Raw genomic sequence first — 20,068 nt, 5'->3', positions numbered from 1 at the left:
CAATTTTCCCTTCCATTCACTTCAGTCACTGTAACCAGGTATGGCATTCCTATTGGGACCCATCCATTCTCAGTGTTAATTTCCAGGGAAATTGGATAATGTGTGACGGGAAACTTAAAACGAGGGACCTAGAATGCAAATTCCAAGAGTGAGTATAGATTTGGAAGCTTCCATACTGACTTCATTTCCTAGTAAAGAGCGAAGGCACATATTCCCAAGAGCTGGGTGGTTCCCTGGGCAGATGAACCCCACCTCCCCAGAGCCCTGCCCCACTAGGAAAAGCCAGAGACAGGCTGGGGGGATGGATCCACCTGCCAACACCCATGTCCAGCAGAGAAGCAATGACAGAAGCCAGAACTCCCACTTTCTACACCCCATAAAGAATTTGGGTCCATACTGCCAGAGGGATTAAACAATAAGGAACCGGGTGGGGGTAGAGAGCATAATGGTTATACAAAGAGACTCTCACGCTTGAGGCTCCAAAACCCCAGGTTCAATCCCCTGCATCACCCACCATAAGCCAGAGCTGAGCAGTGCTCTGGTGAAGGAGGAGGGGGAGGGGGAGGGGGAGGAGGGGGAGGGGAGGGGGAGGAGGAAGCTTCCAATGGAGGAGATGGGACATGGCACTCTGGTGGTGGAAATTGTATGGAACTGTACCCCTCTTATCCCACAATCTTGTTGATCATTATTAAATCACTAATTATAATAAAAATAAGAAAACACGAAGTGGCACTTGGACTGGGTTTGGTGTATTGCACCAAAGTAAAAGACTTTGGAGTGGGGGGGGGGTTGGGCGGGTTCAGGTCCTGGAACATGATGGCGGAGGAGGACTTAGAGGGGGTTGAATTGTTATGTGGAAAACTGAGAAATGTCACACGTGTACAAACTACTGTATTTTACTGTTGACTGCAAACCATTAATCCCCCAGTAGAGAAAAAGACTTGGCTACTGCTCTTCCTCTGACAGAGTCAGAGAGAGAGGGGGAGGGAGAAAGAGAAGGGCCTGCTGCACCGTTGGTGAAGCTCCTCCTGCAGGTGGAACGGGGCGGGGGGGGGGGGGGGCTTGAACCCTGATTTTCATTTATTCTGCTGCATATGCTCCACTTACTGGGTGAGCCAACACCTAGCCCAGTTCTGACTGAGTCCATGTGAATTCAGGCGTAACATGAGCATCAGAGGCACTTTTTGCACAGGAATTTGCTAAGATTTCTTGCAAACTCTTTCTGCTAATTCATGTTACATGAAGTGGGGCAAGAGCCAAACCTCTCCTGACTCTCCTCCACCACCCATATGATAAACCACATTTTTTAACTTAAGCTCTAGAGACAGAGCTCAAATGGAGCTTCATTACATATTAAAACATTTACTTCTTTTATTTGAGTGAGAGGAAGTAGAAGCATGACCAACAGCATCCCTCTGAGGGTCAAACTCATAACTTCATGTTTCAGGGTCCATTTTTTTTTTTTAACCCACCGTGCCATCTCCTGGGCTGAAAGCTTCATTGCACATTAATGGTGTCATCACTGGCAAATTACCTGGTTTCCCTGTAGCCCCAATTAAATGATAAAATCATGGAGAAGTCTTAGAGCAGTGTTTCATAGATAATCAACACTCAATAAATTCATCAAGTATATAACAACAATTCTGATAGCTTAGTGAATGCTGACTCTGTCCAAATTTGTATTATATATAATATAATATATAATAAATTCACCTAATATGTATTATATATACTATAATATGTATTATATGCAAAATCTTACAAGCCTCTGAGATAGAATTGTCTCAGCTAATGCAGACACCAATGTCAACTTCCATCTTTGAATTCTTTGAGACTAATTAAATGAAATGTTTGACAGGGATTCCTTTCTCTTTTTTTCATTTTCACTTTTTTATTGGGGGGTTAATGGTTTACAGTCAACAATAAGAACCTTGTCTTAACCAGCATATTATATATACTGTCTTCTATTTTCTTACTACCACCAGACAACTTATTTTTTAATTTAAGTTAATTTTTATTTATTTTCTCTTTTGTTGCCCTTGTTGTTTTTTATTGTTGTAGTTATTATTGCTGCTGTTGTCATCGTTGTTGAATAGGAAAGAGAGAAATGGAGAGAGGAGGGGAAGACAGAGCGGGGGAGAGAAAGACAGACACCTGCAGACCTGCTTCACCGCCTGGGAAGCGACTCCCCTGCAGGTGGGGAGCCGGGGGGCTCGAACCGGGATGCTTATGCCGGTCCTTGCGCTTCGAGTCATGTGCCCTTAAAATGTTCATTTCAAGAAATTCTTACTAGAAAGTACTTTGTGGTGGTCCGGGAGGTGGCGCAGTGATAAAGCTTTGGACTCTCAAGCATGAGGTCCTGAGTTCGATCCCAGCAGCACATGTGCCAGAGTGATGTCTGTTTTTTTTTCTCTCTCCTCCTGTCTTTCTCATCAATAGATAAATAAAATCTTTTTTTTTTTTTAAAAAAAGAAAGTACTTGTTTTCAGGGGATAAAACATATTACCTTTTCTTTGCAATCTGAATAAGCCACGGAATATGAGTTCTTCTGTGCGTCTGTGCACTTACACTCTGCCCGAGTAGAGACGTTGGCACACTGTTTTAATTTCCCTGAGTTCTAAAGATAGAATTAGTACAGGTTGACTTTTTTTTTGCATGTGGCATAATCTATACAAATTTATTCTTTGAATAACAACAACAAAATCTGTAGATCAAGGGTCTGCTTCATTTGAGAAAAGATGTTTTCACCCCACTTAACCCTTTTAAAATACAAACCAAAGAGAGACAAGGAGGTGTGTGGGGGGGGAGGGGTTTCAAAAGTGTAATATTTAAATACTTTATTTACTGGCTAGAGAGATGAGGAAATAGAGAGGGATAGGCAAAATGGCGAGGGAGAGAGACAGAGACACAACTGCGGCCCTGCTTCACCACGTGTGAAGCTTCCTCCTGCAGGCCTTGTGCACTCAACCAAGTGCGCCAACACCCAAAACCACATCTCAGAGTAGCAGTAAGACTAGTGGGAACTGGGCTCATCACTTGGATAGTGTGCTTCTGTGCCATGTACAAGACTCAGGTTCAAGCCCCCACTGCACTGAACCTGATGTTGTGGTTCATTTCACTCTCTCTCTCTCTCTGTCTAAAATACATACATGCCGACATACATGCAGAACTACTTATTAAGAAGAAGACGAGGGCACTAAAGCAGTAGGAGGAGGAGCGGGGTAGTAACAGCAACAATAACAACATGGCGATGATAAAAATAATGGTAAATAGGGGGTCGGGCAGTGGCGCAGCAGGTTAAGCACACGTGGCGCCAAGTGCAAGAACCAGTGTAAGAATCCCAGTTGGAGCCCCCGGCTCTCCACTTGCAGGGGGGGGTCACTTCACAGGCGGTGAAGCAGGTCTGCAGGTGTCTGTCTTTCTCCTCCCCGCCCCCGTCTTCCCCTTCTCTCTCCATTTCTCTCTGTCCTATCCAACAACATCAACAGCAATGGCATCAATAACAATAACAACAACAAGGGCAACAAAAATGGGAAAAAATGGCCTCCAGGAGCAATGGATACATAGTGCAGGCAACGAGCCCCAGTGATAACCCTGGAGGCAAATACTACTACTACTACTAATAACAATAATAGTAATAATGATAAATACACTAACAGGTTGGGGCAGATGGAACATTATGTTTGGTGTTGTTTTACCATTTGCCCCCTCAACTTGGCCCACCTATAGTTATACTGAATGGTTTTTTCAATCTAAAGAAATAATATCTACCTTACCGGGGCCTGTGGTGGTGCACCTGGTTGAGCACACATATTACAATGCGCAAGGACGCAGGTTCAAGCCCCAGTCCCCACCTGCAGGAGGAAAGCTTCACAAGTGGTGAAGCAGGGCTGCAGGTGTCTCTCTGTCTCTCACCCTCTCTATCCCTCCTTTCTCTCTCGATTTCTGACTGTCTCTATCCAATCAATAAATAAAGACAGTAAAAAAATTTAAAAGAAATAGTATTTACCTTTGATTTGTGAAATAGATTTCTTGGTATAGGCTTGCTAGGGTCTACATGATAAAAGTGATCTGTGAGTGGAATAGCAATTCCCATATTAGATGGAGGTCTGTAGTTTATCTGCAAATGATTAAACAAAGAAAACATAGACTTCATTACTACTTATTGTCTTTAATTTAAATATATTGATTTCTCAGAGAAGCCTTCAAGCAAATCTTTCGTTTTTAGCGTCAGGTACTGAATTATATTCCTCTTTCTTAGCCTTCGTTCTCAGGAACTTCTACAATCTCAACCTAAAGTAAAGGAAGCATGTAGCAAATACATCTCCAAGTTTGGTTACTTGCTATTTTTGGTCACCAAGTTACTTAATAAAGGAAAGGCAGAGATCTCAACAAGGCAAAAACTGTAAAGCTTTGTGTTTTTTTTTTTTTAATTTCAATGCTACTGCTACTGCACTGAAATGGGGTAATAAGACATATTAGCTCAGGAGAGGTCAACATGAGAGAAAATCACTTCTTTTTTCTTTTTTAGACAGAGAAAAACTGAATGGAGAGGGTGATAGAGGAAGAGACAGAGAGACACTACTTTGTCACTCATGAAAATTTCCTCTTGCACGTGGGGTCCTTATGCATTATACTGTGTGAGCTCAACCAGGTGTGCCACCACCTGGTCCTGCAAATCACTGTTTATATCTCAGAAATCTATGATTATTTTATTTATTGGATACAGACAGAGAAATTGAGAGGGAAGGGGGAGATAGAAAAGGAGAGAGAGGGAGTCGGGCGGTAGTGCAGCAGGTTAAGTGCAGGTGGAGCAAAGCACAAGGACCGGCATCAGGATCCCGGTTCGAGCCCCCGGCTCCCCACCTGCAGGGGAGTCGCTTCCCAGGCGGTGAAGCAGGTCTGCAGGTGTCTGTCTTTCTCTCCCCCTCCTCACTCCATTTCTCTCTGTCCTATCCAATAATAACAACAATAATAACTACAACAATAAAACAACAAGGGCAACAAAAAGGGAAAATGAATAAATAAATAAATATTTTTTAAAAAAGATGCTTATCTTAAAAAAACAAGAAAGGAAAAGGAGAGGAAAAGAAAGACATGAAGCCCTGCTTCACTGCCTGTGAAGCTTCTTCCCTATAAGTCGGGACCTGGGGCTTGAATCTGGGGCTTTAAATATTGCAACATGTTCACTCAACCGGGTGCCATTGGGTGTGTTGATAATTTTTTTAAAAAGTAAACAACAAAGACAACAACACACTCTGCCTAAGAACAGAGGGGCTGGGGAGTGGGCTTCAAGGAAAATGGTGGCCCCCTAGACTGGAAAGAAGGATTGGGACTTTGTGGGACATGTGGGCTGGCTTCACAAGTTTGAAGAGCTGTGACACTGGACACAAAAATACAAAGATACAGTGCTCACCAATAGGGCCTCAGTTAAAGTGAAATATCAAATTCTAAACAAAAACAAAACCCCAACAAGCCTTGAGACCTGTGGCCCAAGCCACAGTGAAGATTAGAAATGAGAGACGAAAGAAAGAAAGAAAGAAAGAAATGAGAGACAGTATATGTATGTTCTCACTTTAAACAATTCCCAGAAAACAGGGATGTTTCTGACATAATAGCTATGGCTATTATTAGCAACATGGGAAAAATAAGCATATATATATATATTACCGGCAATGTTTTGATCATATTAAAACCCTGCTTGTCTGTGTAAATGCCGTGAACCCAGTCTTCCTCTGGGATTATCCTACTAGGAATGTGGTGCATGGATCTCAGGTAACTGCAACTGCTTTTCAATATTTGCACGACCGTTGTCACATAGCACTCAGTTGAAGCATCCCAGATAACTAATGCCACTGAGGTTGAGCCCTGAAAAGAGCCAAAGACAAAGAGGTGAAAGTCAACCATCAAGGACTGAACTGTGACTGTGCAAAATTCATAAGCACACACACTGAGTGTCTTCGCATGTGACTATCTGGGTACTGAAACAGGGAGAAGAGTGCTCAAGAAAGTCTCGAGGGAGGCGAGGGAAGGGTCTTGTCAATATGACAGGAGCTAGTAGGAAAGGGGGAAACCTGAACAGACACAATATAGACCTTTAGAAATATTTATTTATTATTGACCCCCTTTTGTTGCCCTTGTTTTATTGTTGTAGTTACTATTGCTGTCATTGTAGTTGGCCAGGACAGAGAGAAATGGAGAGAGGAGGGGAAGACAGAGAGGGGAGAGACAGACAGACCCCTGCAGACCTGCTGTACCGCTTGCAGGTGGGGAGCCTGGAGCTCAAACCGGGATCCTTATGCCGGTCCTTGTGCCACCTGCACTTAGCCCGCTGTGCTACCGCCCAACTCCCTTATTTTTTTATTTTTTATTTTATTTTATTTTATTTTTTGATAACCAGAGCACTGCTCAGCTCTGGCTTATGATGGTGTGGGGGATTGATCCTGGGACTTGGGAGGCTCAGGCCTGAGAGTCTCTTTGCATAACCATTATGCTGTCTACCACTGCCCAGTATATACATTTAAAAAAAATCCTACTCAGGGGCACGGGTGGTGGAACACATAGTTGAGCACATCTGTTCTCATGCATAAGGACCCAGGTTCAAGCCCCCCCCCCGACCTGCGGGGGGAAGCCTCACAAGTGGTGAAGCAGGACTGCAGGTGCCTCTCTTTCTCTTTCAAGTTCTCTCTGTCCTGTCAATAAAGTTCGAAAGAAAAAAGCCGTACTCGACGTAAAGATCTGCTAGCCACGGTCACTGTTTTAACATAGCTGTCAGTGTAATCAAAAGCGCCTTCAGTTTTCACTTCCAACAGATTTGGGTTTCCAACAGTTACTTGTAGAAGAGGTGTTCCAAGTGTCTTGGAGCCTATGGAAATAAGGCCAACAAGTAATGCTAAATCAGAAATATGTGTATATATATGTTTTGATAGAAAAAGGAGAAAGAGAGGGGGAAGAGAGAGGAGGGAAGGAGGGTGCAGGGAGAGAGAACAGACCACAAAGCACCAAAGTTCCCCTCAACGTGGAAGGGCCGGGCCGACCCTGCACCAAAGTCCCCCTCACGTGGAAGGGCCGGGCCCGACCCTGCATCACACACATGGCAAGGCAGCGTACTGTCCCGGTGGGCTATTTCACCATCCTGAAACCGGGAAAGGCGTAGACAGCTGAGTAGCCACTGGCGGATCCGTTCTTGAGCGCCCATAGACTGTCGTGAAGTCTGCATAAGGGCTACAGACCTAGTTTGGGGACTTCTCTAGAGTTAAGTTTAATGCTTTAGGAAAACTGGACGCCACCACTCTCCTGACAGTTCTCTTTCTAGCCCCTGGACAGCGCTGGGTGCCTGAGAGACTGAAGCATGCAGGCTGCAGCTCAAGGGCTACCAGCCACCTGTTGCTGAGAGAAGACTTCCTGGCAGCTCAAGCCCAAGAATGCCAGGTTTTGCCTGTGGGTCTGCCTCTCGCACTGAGAAATGCAGTGGAGAAGACGGCTGAGGCCTGGTTGGTGGAGGTGCTGGATGCTGAACCTGGTTGGTGAAGGTGCTGGATGCTGAGGCCTGGTTGGTGGAGGTGCTGGATGCTAAGCCTGGTTGGTGGAGGTGCTGGATGCTGAACCTGGTTGGTGGAGGTGCTGGATGCTGAACCTGGTTGGTGGAGGTGCTGGATGCTGAACCTGGTTGGTGGAGGTGCTGGATGCTGAACCTGGTTGGTGGAGGTGCTGGATGCTGAACCTGGTTGGTGGAGGTGCTGGATGCTGAACCTGGTTGGTGGAGGTGCTGGATGCTGAACCTGGTTGGTGGAGGTGCTGGATGCTGAGGCCTGGTTGGTGGAGGTGCTGGATGCTGAACCTGGTTGGTGGAGGTGCTGGATGCTGAACCTGGTTGGTGGAGGTGCTGGATGCTGAGGCCTGGTTGGCGGAGGTGCTGGATGCTGAGGCCTGGTTGGCGGAGGTGCTGGATGCTGAGGCCTGGTTGGCGGAGGTGCTGGATGCTGAGGCCTGGTTGGCGGAGGTGCTGGATGCTGAGGCCTGGTTGGCGGAGGTGCTGGATGCTGAGGCCTGGTTGGCGGAGGTGCTGGATGCTGAAGCCTGGTTGGTGGAGGTGCTGGATGCTGAACCTGGGACCTTAGAGCCTCAGGCACTGACATCTGTCGCATGACCACTATGATATCATTCTGGCTCTCCTCACTTTCCTTTCTAATTTAGCTATTTAATAAACACTTTTTGTGTGGGGCAGGGTGGTGGTGACCTGGTAGAGTGCGTGTGTTACCATGCACAAGGATCCTGGCTCAAGCCCCCAGTCTCCACCTGTGAGGGGAACCCCACAGGCCGTGATGCAGCGCTGCAGGCGCCTATTTTTCTCTTCCTCTCAATTCCTATCTGTTTATATCCAACAAATAAGTAATACTTTTAATTTTATTATATATTTTTTCAGTGGGTCAATTCTCTGCCATCTTCAATAAGCTTTATATCACTTTGTAACAAGTAACCAAGTGCCTGGTAATTTCTGGAGCAGGCAGACTAGCTCACTTGGATAATGTACTGCTCTGCCAAGTGTGCTATTCAGGTCCAAGTGCAAATCCCACTGCAGTGAAGGGAGCTTTGGTGCTACGGCCTCTTTCCCTATTCTCTCTATCAGAAAAATGACAATAGAATGATACAAATGATCACTAAGAAAGTCATTTCTGGAATGGCCCAGGGGACAGGTGTTAGACCCTCAAGTAAGAGGTCCTAGATTTCATGCCCAACAGAGCATGTGCCAGAGTAATGTTTTGGTTCTGTCTCTCCTCACAAACAGATGACTAATTAAGTCTATTTGTTCATTTGTTTGAGATAGAAACACACACAGAGATAGAAAGAGTGAAAGGGACCACAGCACTGAAGCTTCCTTCACTTTGTGAAGCTTCCTTCACTCAGTGCTGTGTGGGCCAGGCTCAAACCTGGGTCATACACGTGGAGAAGCAGGGCAGGCTTTTTTAAAAAGTCATTTTCAGTTTTGTGTGTGTGCTTAGCCAGGTGCACCACTGCCTGGCCCCATCATTTCCAGTTTAAAACTGATAGTTAAGATAATTAGAATCATGCTGCCAAGTGTGCCCACACCCACCCCGGATAGCAAAAATCTAAACTCTGTATGAACTTGAGCTAGTAACTTAACCTCATCCTTGAAAGGGGGATTATAAGCCTTTGCAGGTTACTAAAAACATTAAATAGACTAAATAAATATTAATTTCTTTTCCTTTTCAAAATATATTTATTAATTTACTTTGGATAGAGACAGAAATTGAGAAGGAAGGGGGGAGACAGAGAGTGAGTGAGAGACACCTGCAGCCCTGTTTTACTGCTTGTGAAGCTTCCTCTCCTGCAGGTGGGGGCTTGAAACTGGATCCTTGTATACTGTAACATGCATACTCTACAGGCTTGAACCCGGGTGCTTGTATACTGTAACATGCATACTCTACTGGGTGCACCTCCTCCCGTCCCTCTAAAAACATTCCATTGAAAAGGAATAAAGGTCATTTTGCTACATGGCTGATGAGATAACTCAGTACTTCACAGGAATTTGAGCCTACAGGCTACAAAGCCTCACACACAAGCTAGCACTGAGTAATCAGAAACTAAAGCTGCAAGTGGAGGCCAACTCCTGGGAAAAACAAAGAGAAGGGAGTGGCAAAAGAGCGTATTTTACATTCAGCCTCCTTTATGGCTGTCTTCCAAGGAGGGGGCTCACCTCTTTTATTGGGCAAGACCTTGAGTTTGAAGGAGTGGGATTTCCCCACGTCAACGTAGTTTTGGATGCTGAGAGATTGTGAATCGTGTTGAAACCAGTAATTGCATGGCCTTGAATATACTTTCCAGGTTCTCCCACTCTTCTGCCCAAAGTTGTGTAAGAACCAGGAGTCACTTTGAAAAGTCATATTCTTGGGTGCCCTTTGAAGCATGGTTGGAACACCTAAAGCATTTTCATCATCTGTGACTTCTGTGATTAAGAAGCTGCTATATCCGGGAATCACCACGGTCTTCTCTTCATCCGATTTTTGAAATTTGGAAGCACCGCCTAGAGCTAAAACATGAACAAGTATAAAATAATGGTGGGGAATGAAAGCAAACTCTGCGATCGCACTGGAGGGTGAGCAGACTGCACAGAGCTGCTGGTGTGGTGACAGAAACATAGAATATAGGTTTCTATTTACATACAGATGATATTCTGACAATCTTACAGTTTTTAAAACTAATATTAAGGTATGGGTGGTGATGCACATGGTAAAATGCACATATTACCAAATGCAAGGACCTGGGTTCGAGAACCCAGTCCCCACCTGCAGGGGGTCCACTTCAGGAGCAATGAAGAAGGTCTGCAGGTATCTCTCTCTCTCCCATCCTCTCTCGATTTCCGTCTGTCCTACCTAACACAAATGAGAAAGAAAGAGAGAAAGAAAGAAAGAAAGAGAAAGGATTGGGGGGAATGGCTGACAGGAGCAGTGGGTTCATAGTGCTGGAACCAATCCCCAGCAATAACCATGGTGACAATAAAAACAAAACAAAAAACAAAGAATAAAATCACTGAAATCTGTTTTTAAAGATTTTTTTATTATTAATTTTTTATAGGGACAGAGAGAAATCAGTAAGGAAGGGAGAGATGTGCAGCCTTACTTCACCACTTAGGAAGCTTTCTACTGCAGGTGAAAGTGTGGGCTTGAACCCGAGTCCTTGAGCATGTTAATGTGTGTGATCGGCCAGGTGCACCACTACCTGGACCCTAAAAGTTGTTTTATCACAGCCATCCAAGAGGTGATGCAGTGGGGAGGATTTGGACTCACTGACATGAGTTCCCAAGTTCATTCTCCAGCATAGCATGAACCAGAATGATGCTCTGGCTCTCCCTCATTAATAAGCAAAAAACATTTTATTCTCAGGCCAGGTGGTGGCTCATCTGGCTGAGCACATGTTAAAATGCACAAGGACTCAAGTTCAAGCCCTCAGTCCCCACCTGCAGGGGGAAAGCTTTATGAATGGCGAAGAAGGGCTGCAGGTGTCTCTCTGTCTCCCCCTCTCTATCACCCTCTTCTCTCTTGATTTCTGGTGGCCTCTACCCAATAAATAAGTGAAGATAATTTTAAAACTGTTTATTCTGTAGGGCAAAGTCTGCATGGAATTTATATTTTCTCTCACTTCTCCTGTTAAAGACAAAAGAGCATTATAGGAAAAATCAACAGGCACCATTATAAATGAAATACCAATTAAGTTCTATGTAGACTTAACTATACTAGAAGTAATGGAGTCCTCCAAAGGGCTAAGAACACGGAGACTTCTACTGACCACTCACCAGCCTGATTACTATAAGGAAGCAGAAACTGTACCCTACAAGAAAAATTCCATTTTTCACCACCAGAGAAGTATGGTTACACTTACGTCGTGACCTAAGACTGAGTTTGTAGAAGGGCGCTGTGTCTTCATCAATGAAAAGGGAGCTGGCCAAACAAGGACTCTCAGTCAGTGTTTCAAGTCCAAAAGGCTGTATGACTTCCGCAATAACTGAGGACAGAAATCCTTCTGGAGAGTCGTGGTACAGGATCTCCTTTATGTAAGCTGTCCCGATTTTACTAAAAAAAACCAGAAACATCACACACACACACACACACCAATAAACTTGGTCAAACAATAAACAATAAACGGTCAAAAGAGGGCTTTAAACCTTAGTGATAAGAAACACAGAGGTGGGTAGAATCTGGAGCTTATCTGGCATCTTTTAAAAAGGAACAATTAATGAATTAAATTATAGAGACAGAGAAATGGAGAGGGCAGGGGAGAGGGTGAGTGAAAGAGAGACACCTACAGCCCTGCCTCACTGCTTGCGAAGCTTCTCCCTGCAGGTGGGGACTGGAGCCTTGAATCCTGGTCCTTGTCTATGGCGACATGTGAGCTTAACCAGGTGGACCACCACTCAGCCGTTTATCTTAGTAAAGAACAAGGAATTTGAAATGAAGTGACAAGATAGGGCTGAGAAATAACTCACTTGGATAGTGCACTGCTTTGCCATGTGCATGATCCAGGTTCAAGCCTAGCCCCCACCTCACTGGAGAACACTCTCTTTATCTCTAAGGAAGTCATCTTGGAGTGGCACAGCCCTGGTTATGGTGGAATTGGGAGGGGAGCTGATAAAGACAAGATAAAGCAAAGAGGGCAGGGAGATGTGAAATTGCACCCCTGTGACAACAGCCATGTTCCCCCAGTAAAGTGAAATAAAGTGATCTAATCATAAAGAATGCAAGGAAGGAAGGAGGAAAAGGATTGGGGCTTTCAGCCGTGACAAGCGCAGACAAGTGACCCCAGTGAGGAAAGGACAGGAAGGCAGGTTTTGTGTGGTGCCCTAGTGACAAACACAAAGTATTACAAAAGTCATGATTATCTTAAATGCATTCTTACCAAGTGGAAGAAACCAGTCAACCTCATGACATTCTGGAAAAGGCAAAACCATGGTGACAATATAGACACCTGGGAGTGAGGGGAGGTGGGGTGGCTACGGAAAGGCAGAGAGGGCTGTCCGCCCTTGTGAGGGTCCAGTAGAAAGACCACGAAAGTTATCTGGGGTGGGGGAAAGAGCTCAGAATCTAGAACTCAGCAACCTGGTTGGCGTCTGAACAGTATTTGAGCAGATCAGGACCTACTCAGATTGGATCACCTTCCCAAAGTGAATGGTGTCAAATTTCTTGGTGTAAATGGTGTCTACAGGTTGGGTGTTGGGTACATAGGCAAAGAAGATCATATCCGTTAAAGTGATGTACTGCACGGCCAGAGGAGTCTCGAAGCCCATGTCAGGAGCCTGCAGGAGGAGGGAAGAAGAAGACAGCCTGAGACTCACCTGCAGGGCAGCCCACGTCTAACACAGCTGCCCAAACCAGGCGGCTCTGCCCATCAGCAAGAAGATGGCAAGGCCCAGAGGCTTGTTTCTGCTGAGGGGCACAAGGAATTCTGATGAAGGGAGAGTCCGTTTAAGATTCCTGCGTCCTTTGTGTAATTCGGGGGGGGAAAGGGAGATGACGTCTTGCAGTTCCCATGTGTACACTGGAAGGGTCTGAAGGGTAGACTTTATTCTGTTTCATTTTCGCCACCAGGGCTATCACTGGGGCTGGTGCCCGCACAGGTCCACAGCTCCCAGCAGCTATCATTTTGCTAGAGGGTGAGAGACAGAGAGACAGAGAGGGAAAGAGACAGAGAGAAAAGGCACCCGCAGCACTGCTCCACTGCTCACGCAGCTTCCACTTCCAAGGTCTTAAACCCAGGTCCCTGAGCATGATGATGTGTCTGCTCTAGTGGGGGCACCACCACTGGCTCATCTATTTATTTATTTGGCAGAGACAGAGAGGAACTGAAAGGAGAAGGGGAGATAGGGACAGACAGAGAAAGAGAGACATTTGCAGCCCTGCTTCACCTCTAGTTAAGCTTCCCCCTTGCATATAGGGACTGGGGACTTGAACCTGGGTCCTTGTGCACTCAAGCAGATGTGCCACCACCCAGCCCCCTACTTATTCTAATTTTAAGATTTATTTATTTTAAAGCTAGAAGGAGGTAGAGTATATGTGTTACCATGCTCAGGGACCCAGGTTCATGCCTGTGGTTCTCACCTGCAGGGGGAGAGCTTCATAGGTGGTGAAACAGGGGTGCAGGTATCTTTTATTCTCCTTCTTCCCTGTTTTTTTTTTTTTTCTCTCTCTCTCTCTCATTTTAAAACTATACTGTATTTACATCATTTTAATAGAGAGAGAGATTAAGAGAAAAACAGAGACAGAGATCAGAGCATGGCCCAGCTGACTCCTGGTGGTGCTGGGGATTGAACCTGGCACCTTAGAGCATGAGAGTATTTTGCAGAACCATTATGCTATCTCCCCAGCCTCTCCCTTATCTCTCAAATTATGTCTCTATCATATATACATATACATATATATATATATATACATACATTATGAAAAAGTGAACCAGAGGGAGGGACAGCCAGAATTCATGTTTCTTCAAGGTCAACCTTGGGAGACAGAAAACCAACCCCATCCCCCAAACCAGGGCTGGGAGCAGTGGATGGAGCTCAGCCACACGGATGCTATTGTGCTTGAAGGAACTTGTACGGGGCATCCCGGCTGAAGCTAAATCTGTGTGGCACTTTAAGTCTCAGAGATGCTCTCCAACATCCAAGGTTTTCCTTTTGGTCCAGCAGAGCACAATACTTCAACTGTCTCCCCAAAGAAAATGTTGACTGCTTTCTATTGTCATATTATTCTGCGTATAGGACATGTCATCTAGTCTGGAAACACAGCAAGCTGGCTCAGTGCGCTAGACCACTCACCGCTCCGAAAATGCCTTTAGAGTTTCCAAAGGCTTCAATGGATGTACCCGCATCAAACTTATCGGGGGTCACTTTGTGTATGAACCCCATGTGGTCGTAGTATAAGGTGTAAATGGCGTCAGAAATAGATCCAAGTTTGCTGTATTTTCTCAGTCCTGTTGTGGGAGAGAAACAGAAGTCTTACATTGCTGTAACACAACTAAAGCAATTTTTCAAAAGTAGATGAATCAATTTTTATTTAAATATTTAATTAATTTATTTGAGAGAGCAAGAGTGCAGAACACTGCTCAGCTCTGTTTTATGGTGGTGCTGGAGATTGAACCTAGGACCATGGAGCCTCAGGAAAGTCTTTTTGCAGAACCATTATGCTGTCTGCACAGCCCTAGAGAATTTTCTATTATTAGAGCTTCTGACAACTCCTATATGACTGGGAAATGGAACTCTTTGTGAGTCTCAAACCAGTGCAATGGATACTGGTCTTTATGAAGTCCCTGGACTGTCCTTTCCAGGCTCTGTCTTATTTTTTTTTAATTACCTTTATTTATTAGATAGAGACAGCCAGAAGTCGAGAGGGAGGGTCATAGAGAGGGACAGAGACAGAGAGATATCTGCAGCCCTGTTTCACCACTCACAAAGCTTTTCCCCTGCAGGTGGGGACTGGGAGCTTGAACCTGGGTCCTTGCATATTGTAACATGTGCACTCAACCAGTTGTGGCACTGTGGGGCCCCTTCAGGCTCCGTCTTAATACAGAACCTGTCTGTGGAGGTAGAAGAGAGTCAGAGTGAGGGAAGTCCAGGATCTAGTGTAAGAGACTTGCTCTCCCCTGCTGTGGAATCTACTCCAACCAACAGCAACTCGGATTCCCGACTAGGCAGGCATCAGCCATGCAGACATTGAAGATTTAACCCGCCAGGCTTCATCTACACCTTCAGGCTCACTTTCTTCTTCTTACTATTACCATCTTTATTTATTTTTTGGCTAGAGACAGAAATCAAGAGGGAAGGGGGTGATAGAGAGGGAGAGAGACAGAGTGAAAGGCTCACTTTGCCCTTGTGGAAATCCAGACGCACTTTTAGAACTTCTGGAGGCGGGGCTACAGAGGAGCAGCAGCTGTGTTTCTCTCCTCTCCCCTCCTCTCCCCTCCTCTCCCCTCTTCTCCTCTCCTCTCCCCCCTCCCTCCTCTCCTCTCCCCTCCTGTCCTCTCTTCTCCTCTCCCTGGTCAACTAGGAATACCAAAGGAGACCACCTGGGACCATAACAAGACAGGACTAGAACGACTTTGGGAGCTCACGAAATCACCTGTGAGTGCAGATACGCAGCTACGCAACTTGTGGATAGAGAGGAGCCTAAGGAGAGATTCCTGGGCCTAAAGCCTGTATCCGCTCCCAAGCAGCTGCTAACAGTCTGCTGGTTTGCCTGTTGAGGCACCACCTCCAGTCTGTTTTACCAACAAAAAGACTGCTGAAGGCAGGAGAGGACTCACCTAAGGCTCACCAAATGCAACTGTGAGTCTCCATGGCTACTGCCCCGGGAGGCTGGAGCAGCGCTGTTGGGGGGAGGACAGAGAACTTCCAGCTTGGCTCTGGATGCTGGAAGAGCAGCCGAATTGAGCCAGGGGCTTTGGATCCTCGGGGTATGAGAGTCTCTGTGCATAACCACTGTGCTGTCTCTCCCCCACCCTGCTTTATCTCTTGGTCAGGAGTAAGTGATGAAGCTAAGAAGCCTATTTATAGTTACAAAGCCCTCAGGCTCCCATAGCCTACCTGGGAGAAAAAGAACAAAAGAGGCTTTAACAGCCACTGTGCTTCAACTCAGGGATTGAGATAATATTGAAACAACTGTTAATTTCCACAGCTGTGAACTCTTTTTTTAAATATTTATTTTATTTTTTAATATTTATTTTCCCTTTTGTTGCCCTTGTTTTTTTAAATTATTGTTGTTGCAGTTATTATTGTTGTTGTAATTGATATTGTTGTTGTTGGATAGGACAGAGAAATGGAGAGAGGAGGGAAAGACAGAGAGGGGGAGAGAACGACAGACACCTGCAGACCTGCTTCACCATTTGGGAAGTGACTCCCCTGCAGGTGGGGAGCCGGGGGCTCGAACTGAGATCCTAACGCTGGTCCTTGCACTTCGTACCACCTGCGCTTAACTCAGCTGTGCTACTGCCTGACTCCTTGTGAACTCTTTAAGTACCTTACTTAGACACAGATCAGTCCAGGCAAGATTGATCAGTAATTTGAAAATCACTGAGAGAGGGACCTCGTAACATACCATATAGAATGGTTAAGCCAAGAGGAAACACTGGAGAAATGAACCAGGACAAAAGTTCAGCTAAATACCCCCTAAAGGTTGAAGTACAGAACAATGAGGTCAAAATCCAAATGCTAGTTATGGAATTAGTCACAGGAGTGAGCAAAGAGTTTGCAAATAAAGTCATCAGACATGAGGAAACAGCCAGTGAGACTGTGGAAGAAAACACTAATCATCTTGAGGTAAGTAGAGACCTGAAAGCTCAAATAGCTGAGCTAAGAACACAACTAGCGGAACAAGCAAAGACAGTATCAGAACAGGGTAACAAAATAGATGAGCTCCAGAAAACACCAGAGGAGAGACAGAATAGAATAAGTGAGGCAGAAAACAGAATTAGCAAGATCAAGGACGAATTAGACAAAACGAAGAAGCAAGAGATCTCACAAAGAGATTTAGAGATACTGAGAACAACAAAGCAACAACAGAGACATGTGGGGTGAATTCAAAAGAAGTAACATCTGCATTATTGGCTTACCAGAGGAAGAAAGAGGGAGGGGAAGAAAGCATTCCTCAGGACATAACAGCTGAGAACTTCTCTAGTCTAGACAACATCAAAGACGTAAAGGTTGAAGAAGACCAGAGGGTCCCAAACAGAATTAACCCAGACCTAAAGACACCAAGACACATCCTATTTAGAATGGAAAGGAATCAGGATAAAGAAAGGATCCTCAAGGCTGAGAGAGAAAAAAGAGTCACCTACAGAGGATTTCTACACACGTTTACAATGCACTGTATTACCGCCATTGTCCACCAGGTGGCATTGGCGCCACAGTGGTGAATCTACACGCGCTCTGGGGTCTCTGGGGATTGAACCTGGGCCTTTTGGCGTCTCAGATATGAAAACTTGTTTCGCTTCACTTTGCAGCACCACTATGCTATCTTCTCAGTCCTGCTTGAGCTTTATTGCTGGTTAAGGTGCCTTTGAAAAGACTACATCACAGTTTGACACTGGGACAAAACTATAGTCGCACAGTAAGGAAGGGAGAGCCTAGGAGCTTCCCCCAGTGCTGTGGGGCCTTCCCTGTGCTCACTGGTGACTAGGCAGACATAAATCACAAGTACCTGAAATACCACCCTGTATCCATTCAAATAACTATCAAAACAGAGCGAGGAGGTGAAAAAACTGAAGGAGGTGAACAACCTTCTACACTGATGGTGGGAATGAATGTGATACATCCACTGCTGAAAGCAGAATGACACTTTTTCAAACAACAACAACAAAATTAAGACAAGGACTGCCATGTTACCCACAAACTCCACATCCAGACATGTGCCCCAAAGACGAGAAGCAGGGTTTCAAAGAGCCGTTCTGTGCACCTGTGTCCACTGCAGCGGTATTCATAGCAGCCAGATAGAAGCCAAACGAGTGTGCTGAGCAACGAGTGTGCAGTGGGGCATACACCGAGGGCTGGAAAGAGTTCACTGGCTAAGGTGCACACCTCACCACGCAGACAGCCCTGCGCTCAGCTTGGGCACCTCACAGGAGCACTGCGGCACCAGGGAAACTATGAACCCCAAAGGAAAGCGGGGGGTCGGGCGACAGCACAGTGGATTAAGCGCAGGTGGTGCGAAGTGCAAGGACCAGCGTGAGGAATGTTGTGGTGTCTCACTCTTCGTCTGCTGTTTCTCCCTTTGTGTGTGTTTCGCTCTCTCTGAAATAAAAAGAATAAAAGAGAATCTGGACTGGGGAGACAACATCATGGTTCTGCAAAAGCCTCTCCTGCCTGAGGCTCTGAGGTCCCAGGTTCCATCCCCAGCACCAATGTCAGCCAGAGCAGAGCAGGGCCCTGGCCTGTCTCTGTGTCTCTTCCCCCCAACCTTCTCTCTCTCACTAAATATATAACCGGGAATGATGGAATCGTGCACGTGTAAGACCCATCCATTGCAAACACAATAACAGGAAGATAAAACACACTATGAAATATTATTGGGTGCTAAAAATGAAGAAAGTTCTGACATGGGCTAAGACAAGGATGAACACTGACTTTATTCTGAGAGCAATAACCCAGCCACTTACGTGAGGCCCCCAAAGCAGTCAGAGGCCATGGATACAGATAGCCAAAGGAGAAGTAGCAGCGGCTATGGCCGGGAGAAAAAAGGGTGCTGCTCAAAGGAGGACAATTTTCACTTTACAAAATGAAAACAAAACAAAGTAAATGGTGGGGGTGTATTACACCAAAGTAAAAGACTCTAGGGTTGAGGGGGTTGCGGTCCTGGAACATGATGGCAGAGGAGGACCTAGAGGGAGCTGAATTGTTATGTAGAAAACTGAGAAATGAAACTTAAAAAGAAAAAGTGAGACAGTTAAAGAACATTGAGTGCATTCAGTACCACTGAGCTATGCACTCAAAGACAAGTGAGATTGTGACGTTTCCATTTACACACACACTGTCACAGTGACCAGCAATGTCAAGACCTGCAATTCAGCCCCAGTGTGCCTGTGATGTGGAGTCAGCAGGGGATGTGAAGGTTACTTATTTACTCATCAGAGACAGATAGAGAGAGAGAGAGTGGCTAAGGAAGGAACAGAGAGACACCCGCAGCCTGATCCACTACACGTGAAGCTTCTCCCCGGTGGGCGGATGTGGGAGCTTGAACCCAAGACCTTGTGCACCTTGACGTGTGCTCAACCAGGCAGCCACCACCCAGCCTCTCTAGCAGCTTTTTCATATTTTTAAATTAAAAAAATTTTATTTATAAAATGGAAATACTGACAAGATCATAGGATAAGAGGGGTACAATTCCATACAATTCCCACCACCCGATCTCCGTATCCCATCCTCTCCCGATAGCTTCCCTATTCTCTATCCCTCTGGGAGAATGGACCCAGGGTCATTGTGGGTTGCAGAAGGTGGCAGGTCTGGCTTCTGTAATTGCTTCCCCACTGAACATGGGCGTTGACAGGTGGATCCACACTCCCAGCCTGCCTCTCTCTTTCTCTAGTGGGGCAGGGCTCTGGGGAGGACGGGCTCCACCAGACAAAGTACGGACGACAAAAGCTGAATAAGGGAAGAGACCGGCACACTTTAATGATGGCTCTTTACTCACTACCAGGCCACCCCATCACCTGGGGCCCTCGTCAGGGAGTCCTGGGGTTCCCACACAGGCATGATGGGCCTAGACCTCTAACAGATCCCTCCCTCCACTGTCACTGGTCATCTCCATCATGGAACAACATAATGAACCCTTTTGTGGGCCCCTATAGGACCCTGCCCTCGATGTGGATCAACAATGGTAGGGACTGTTCCATTATCCAAAGGGAGGCTGGATAACATACTCTGCCTACCACCCGAAGAAGATGGGTCTTGAAATCGGTGCAGCCTGGAATGTTCCTAACCGTGACCACAGAAGGTGAGCTCAGACCTACAGGGATGCAGAGGTCACACAGGCTTCTGTGTTGAATATGGGCCCCAGATCACATCAAATCA

The 20,068-nt window shown here is 45.8% G+C and overlaps 1 protein-coding gene across 1 annotated transcript in view; it reads right to left on the bottom strand.

Moving 5' to 3' along the window:
- Positions 1-5: 5 nt before the first annotated feature.
- The window catches only part of CATSPERB (cation channel sperm associated auxiliary subunit beta), a gene marked incomplete at its 3' end in the record, with an annotated part of 59,331 nt that continues 39,268 nt past the window's right edge, over positions 6-20,068 (bottom strand). The window contains exons 16-24 of the mRNA XM_060181368.1: positions 14,327-14,481; positions 12,657-12,811; positions 11,401-11,591; positions 9,719-10,051; positions 6,726-6,865; positions 5,671-5,868; positions 4,010-4,120; positions 2,507-2,617; positions 6-128 (exon numbers count right to left, since the gene is read on the bottom strand). Coding sequence (XP_060037351.1) covers positions 6-128; positions 2,507-2,617; positions 4,010-4,120; positions 5,671-5,868; positions 6,726-6,865; positions 9,719-10,051; positions 11,401-11,591; positions 12,657-12,811; positions 14,327-14,481 — 1,517 coding nt within the window. The remainder of the gene's footprint in view (positions 129-2,506; positions 2,618-4,009; positions 4,121-5,670; positions 5,869-6,725; positions 6,866-9,718; positions 10,052-11,400; positions 11,592-12,656; positions 12,812-14,326; positions 14,482-20,068) is intronic.

Source organism: Erinaceus europaeus, chromosome 22 (genome assembly GCF_950295315.1).
Source record: "Erinaceus europaeus chromosome 22, mEriEur2.1, whole genome shotgun sequence".
Classification (NCBI taxonomy): Eukaryota; Metazoa; Chordata; class Mammalia; order Eulipotyphla; family Erinaceidae; genus Erinaceus; species Erinaceus europaeus.
This window is presented reverse-complemented; position numbering and strand designations above follow the sequence as displayed.